We start from the raw sequence: 5,939 nt of genomic DNA, 5'->3' as shown, positions 1-5,939 counted from the left end.
TGGAGAAGGCCTCAGGGAAATGATAACCTGGGGAAGGTCTTCAAACTCAGTAAAACAAAACAAACAACAACAACAACAACAAAAAAACCTAGTGAAAGCCTTAGGACCCATTGAGAACCTGGAGAAAGACTTAATAAGACCCAGTAAGAACCTGGGTAGGGGTGAAGAGTCAGAGAAGTCATCTGGATACAGCTTCAGACCAGAGAGAAGCTGCAAAAATTCTTAGGCCCCAATGAAACTTGGGAAGGCCTTGAGCCCTAGTGCAAATCTGGGAAGGCCTTAGGCCCCAGTGAGACCCTAGTAAAGGCCTTAGGCCCCAGTGAGAACATGAGAAAAGCCTGTTATCTCAGTAAATAGCAGGAGAAGGTCTTGGGTTCCAGTCAGAACCTGAGAACACCTTGGGCCCCGATGAGAATATGAGAAAGGCCTCAGGTGCAATGATACCTGGTGTAAGACCTTAGTTCTCTGTGATAGTTTAGATAAGTCTGGGGTCTCTGTGAAACCATGGAGAAGTTCCCAGCCCCCATTATGACTCTTGTAGGATTGTAGGCTACTGGGAGAACTTGGCTAAGGCCTGTGCCCTAGTGAGACACTGGGGAAACCTTTGGAATTAGTAAGACCCTGCAAGAATACTGGGCTCTATTCAGCCCTTGGTGGATAACTTTTGGCCACAGTGAAACTCGGAGGACAGTCTTTGGCTAGAGTGAAGCTCTAAGAAAAGCCGTTGGCTTCAGTAAAGTCCTGGGGAAAATCTTAGGCCCCAGTGAAACCTTGCTAAGGCCTGGATCCAGTGAGTCTCTGTGGAAGGCATTAGGTTCTTTTGAGGCTGTAAAGAAGTCCTTAGGCTCCCATTTTGTCACTGGAAAGGTCTTAGGCCCTGGTAAGGCCATCTGTACATTTTAGGCCTAAGTGAGACATCTGGATTTAACAAGATGATTCAGCTTGTAACTGTGTCTGCTACTAGGCCTGATGACCTGTGCTTGCTCCTAGGACTCATTTTGTGGAAAGAGGGACTCATGGCCTGTGTGGATTGTCATTTGACTTTCACATTAGGAAGCAGTAACGATTAATTAATTAAAATACAGATATAAACAAAGAGCTGAGACTTCAGGCAAGCTTGTGAGCTCCTTGGGAGTCCACGGGGACCTTAGGCTGTGTTGCCTAGTGAGACGCCGATGAAGGCTTCTAGCCCACGGATGCTCTAGAGAAAGCCTTTTTCCCTAATGACACACTTGTGTAGTATTTGAGTACTGCTGACCTCCTGGAAAATTCTCATGCTCAACTGTGACCTTAGAAAAGGTTGTAAGGCTACTTAGACCCTGAGCCGGGGATAAGAGCACCCTTAGGACAATGTAGAAGGGCCTCAAACTTCAGAAATTCCTAGCAAATCTGAGAGCCCACTGAGACCTGGAAAGAAGAGCCTGGAACCATGTTGCATCTTGAGCAAGGTCATCAATCCCATATGATTCTAAGGAAGACTGGCCTTTCCTGAGACCCTAGGGAAGTCCTTAACCCTGTTGAGGTACCAAGGCTTTAGCTCCTTTAGGGCCCTGGGAAAGTCTTTGGCTCACAAGATGCTAGTGAGAGTTTGGAGAGAGCCATGAACCTTACTGTGTGCCTGGAGAAAGCATTGGCTTCATTAAGAATCTGAGACCCTGGGGCAGAGAGCAAGACCCTCCAAAAACCTGGGGAACACAGGAGACTGTGCTGAGACCCTTCTGGAAGCAGTATAGTGCCCTGAGATCCCTGGGGGTTCTCTGTTCCTTTGAAACCTTAGGAGAGGTGAACCCTACTGCAACCATAGGAGAGATCTTGGGACCCACTGAGCCCCTGACATGATGGCTTGAGTGTGAGGCTTCCCCACAGACTCAGGTGTTTGAACACTTGGTTCCTAGCATGTGGTGCTGTTCTGCAAGACTGTGAAACCTTTTACACATGGGGCCTAGTTGATACATATAGAGCCATGAGAGAGAGCATTAGGGTTGTAGGCCAGACCTGCTTCTGGTCTGACTCTGCTCCCTGGCCAATGCCTCTGAAAGTTCCTTCTGCCACAGGCAGATCAGCTCCAGACACCATGACTTTCATTCCATGATGGACCATAAGCTGAAATAAACCTCTCCTTCCCAAAGTTGCTTCTTTGGAGGGATTCATTCACAGGGCTATCAAAGTAACTAATGCAGGGGGAAGAGTTAGGTCTTGGGAAGTCAGTGAGGCATGCTGAGGCCTTATGGAAGGCCATAAGCTCCCTTGGGGCCCTTGGGAATGCCATGACTTTGGATGAGAGCCAGGAGACAGTGTGAGCCCCACTGAATTCCCAAGCAGGCCAGGCTTTGTTAACATCTGGAGAAAACTTAAGTTCCTTTCGTGCCCTGGGGAAGGCTGTAAGAATTTGAAATAGTGATATGGCATGACCATGATGCTTCTTGGAACCTTGAGGAAAGGCTGTGAGTTTTAAAAGTGCACGGGGAAGGTCTCAACCTCACTGAGAAACTGGAGCTGTCTCTGGGTGCCACTGCCCTTAAGGGTACTCTGAAATCTCACAGAGACTCTGAAGAAGATATTTGTTCTGCTAGACCCTGGGGAAGGCCCAGACTCACACTGATCAGGGGGATCAGGGGAATCAGGGGGCACTTGCTGAGCCAGGTGGAGCCCCAAGGAAGGCCTTAAGACACAGGAAAACCCTGAAATAGGCCGTGAGCCCTGCTACAACCTTGGGGTGAGGTAAGCCCATTGCAGTATTGGCGTCTCCATGAACTCCTTTGAGACACAAGCTATGTGTGATTTCCCTGGACAGGCTTGAGCCCCCACAATGGTCCTGTAGAGTGCTTAAAGCCCTGTGGGGATGCTTCAGGTTGTCCCTGTGTGTCACCAAGACTCAAGAAAGAGCTTAAACATCACAGAAAAAGCATAAAGAAGACCCCAAGCCTTTTTAGGGTCCCAAGGAGAGCCAGAAGTGAGAGCGCATAGCCGAATTCCAGGACTTGGGAGGCTGGGGAAAGAAGTCTGTGAGGTTAAGACCAGCCCAGCTACACTACAGGACCCCTTCTCAAAAGAAAAAACAAAACAAAACAAACAAACAAACAAAAAACTCCTAGGAAGGTTGGAGCTCCAGTGAGACCTTCAGCAAGGCCCTCTGGTCTCTCTATGATCCTGAGGACACCCCTCCCTACCTCCCTGGTCTTCTCACCCCGATCTTGCTCCAGCTCTTTACCTGTGTTCCTCTTGAGGTGCTCAAATATCTTCTGCTATGGTGGGTCCACTGTAGTGTCCCAGGTACCCAGAGTTGGATGGCCACAGCACTTTCTAGGGGACAGGGAGCAAGAGAGCACGGAGCGTCCACAGTTCAAGTCTATTGACTGCGAAACGTGCACAGGGTAGAGTTCTAGCTCGTGCAACTACACCAAGGGTTTTGTTTGTTTGTTTGTTTGTCTGGTTGGCTAGGGAACAGGGCAGTACAAATTCAGGGAAGAAGGGATCAAGGAACCCCCAACCACTTCAAGTGGAGGCTGAGAAGGGTTTCATAGCTGGGGTAGAGCCCTCAGTAAGAGACGGAGGCAGCCGACTCTGAGCTCTGAGATATTTTCCTGTTGTGGGGACTTGCTGGCCTTCATGTGCTTTTCACGGGTACTGCGTGAGGATGTGCCACAGGGCTTCAACCTGGCTGACCCCTGAGTGGGCTATGGGTTTGTGGAAGGAAAGATGGTGGAGAAGGGACCAGCAATGCCTCGCGGCTTCAGGTCCACTTTCTTACTACCTCTGTGGGTGAGCTGGGGTCTCAGCCCAGCTAAGGACCCAACTACCAATGCAAACTGTGAAATAGTCCAAGGACAGAGATAACTAGGTCCCCAACAGTTCCAGCTCCCTGGGGAATGATGTGGAAATTGCTCAGCCAAGGCCAGAGAAGGCCCCACTCTCTCTGGGACAATGCCCCCTGCTGAGAACTGGCTCATCAGGCCATTCAAGCCCCTTGTTAGGACACTAATTACCCTAGTGCTAAGTAGAGGTGCTGACGTCCAAGGAGAGCTTTCTGCAGACCCAGCATGGGGAAAGTGTTCCGGAAACTGCAGCTTCAGCCCCTCTAGCCATCTGCTGACCCACCCCCTGGAGCCCTTAATGGGCCAAAAAGCAGAGTCCAGGGGGGCAAAGAGGAGGTGTTTTGGACTATAAAGCTAGTGAGGTCCCAGTGACCCTCAGCCCTACGTGACCAGCTACAATCAATCAGAGACCATCAGCAAGCAGGTATGTATTCTCCTCGCTGGGCCTGGTTTCCTAGCTGAGACTCCAGGGACTTGGGGAAGGATGCGGGCTCCTGTCTTTCATGGACCTTTTGCTAGCCTCAACTTGGCCTGTCTTCCAGGTTACCGTTCCATCATGGCCCTGTGGATGCGCCTCCTGCCCCTGCTGGCCTTCCTCATCCTCTGGGAGCCCACCCCTGCCCACGCTTTTGTCAACCAGCACCTTTGTGGCTCCCACCTAGTGGAGGCTCTCTACCTGGTGTGTGGGGAACGTGGCTTCTTCTATACACCCAAGTTCCGCCGTGGAGTAGAGGACCCACAAAGTGAGCTCTGCCCTTGAATTCTGTCCCTGGTGCTAACCACCCTGCTTTTCTTCGCCCTCGGGACCTCATAGATTATGTCCTGGGTGTGGAGGGTCTCAGGGTAACCAGGGAGGGGAGGCAAGTTTCCATGGGAAGCTGGACATACATAAACATGGCATCTGCTGGGAATGAGCGATAAATCCTGCCTTAAGGCTTCTAGATGGTGGGAACTTGGGACATATGGCTGGGCCCCAGGATGGGCACCTATTTGTGACCCCCACCCTACATAAAGCACTGTACTGACTGAGGGATGGTGGAAGGATATGTAGGCTTTGGAGCCCCATATACCCATGCCCAGGGATGTGTCCCACATACATGCAGTCCCTGCCAACTGTGTTGACTTAGCAGGGCATAAGGTGAGAGAAAGCCTGGGGTAGGCAAGGGCATGCTTAGCTACTCCTGACTGGATTGTCCTGTGTGTCTTTGCTTCCATGCTGCCGATGCTCTGGCCTGCTCTGACACTGCCTCCCTGGTAGTGCCGCAACTGGAGCTGGGTGGCAGCCCCGGAGCAGGGGACCTTCAGGCCTTGGCCCTGGAGGTGGCCCGGCAGAAGCGTGGCATTGTGGAACAGTGCTGCACCGGTATCTGCTCCCTCTACCAGCTGGAGAACTACTGCAACTAGGACCCACCACCACCCCGCCCACCCTCTGCAATGAATAAAACCTTTGAAGGAGCACTACAAGGTGTGTGCATGTATGTGTGCGTGTGTGTAGGACACTGAGTGAGGCTGGATGGGGTGGCCATAGCTTAGTCCACCTTCCTAACCAGGGTGGCTCCTAAAGAGTCGCAAGACTAACTCTTTGGTGCTCTCTGCACCCCCAGCTTTCTCCTGGCTCTCTTGGGCAAGCACACTAGACCACTAGACCAAACCTGGAACATAGTTGCTTTTCTAAGGCAGCCAGTACCTTCAGGAGGCCCATTGCCCCCATCCTGAGTTGTCTGCGAGGACCATGACCACCACTCCTGCTGCTTCTAGATGGTTAGAGAAGAGTTAGGGTCCTTAGAAGGCATGGGTAATGGTAGCTAGAGGCTGATGCTTCATTGCTCCACATATAAAGGACCAGAATATTCCAACATCAGCTCCCACCTAGCCTTCCTGAGTTCCGTTTCCAAAGCTATTTTAAAAGGAGTCTCTGAAGGGATAGAAACTGGGCTTGGGAAGTTGATCTGGAAGGCCCTGGAGGCCATTGTCACAGTGCTTATCACAGCTCTGGGAGGACAGAGGACAGCCCCTCTCACTGTCCAAGGGACCATTAGTACACTGGACAGGACTGGCATCCCACATGGGTGGAAGGATGTGGCAAAGGACTCCTCTAGGCACTGCTTAGGAGCCTCAGAAGCC

General features: G+C 51.3%; 1 protein-coding gene across 1 annotated transcript; it reads left to right on the top strand.

Moving 5' to 3' along the window:
• The first annotated feature begins 4,044 nt into the window (after positions 1-4,044).
• On the top strand, positions 4,045-5,279 carry Ins (insulin). Its single transcript, XM_021634785.2, has 3 exons — positions 4,045-4,239; positions 4,358-4,558; positions 5,074-5,279. The coding sequence occupies exons 2-3, from the start codon at positions 4,372-4,374 to the stop codon at positions 5,217-5,219; spliced, it is 333 nt and encodes a 110-aa protein (XP_021490460.1). The 5' UTR covers positions 4,045-4,239; positions 4,358-4,371; the 3' UTR covers positions 5,220-5,279.
• Positions 5,280-5,939: the final 660 nt, after the last annotated feature.

This window comes from Meriones unguiculatus, chromosome 1 (genome assembly GCF_030254825.1).
Source record: "Meriones unguiculatus strain TT.TT164.6M chromosome 1, Bangor_MerUng_6.1, whole genome shotgun sequence".
NCBI classification, from domain to species: domain Eukaryota; kingdom Metazoa; phylum Chordata; class Mammalia; order Rodentia; family Muridae; genus Meriones; species Meriones unguiculatus.
The sequence above is the reverse complement of the archived record's forward strand: the minus strand, read 5'-3'. Positions and strand labels throughout refer to the sequence as shown.

Bases quoted from the DNA above. Each gene is read 5' to 3' on its own strand.
- Ins (XM_021634785.2), top strand. From the start codon at position 4,372: ATGGCCCTGTGGATGCGCCTCCTGCCCCTGCTGGCCTTCCTCATCCTC. The intron at 4,559-5,073 runs GTGAGCTCTGCC...CCTCCCTGGTAG, and splicing joins TGGAGTAGAGGACCCACAAA to TGCCGCAACTGGAGCTGGGT.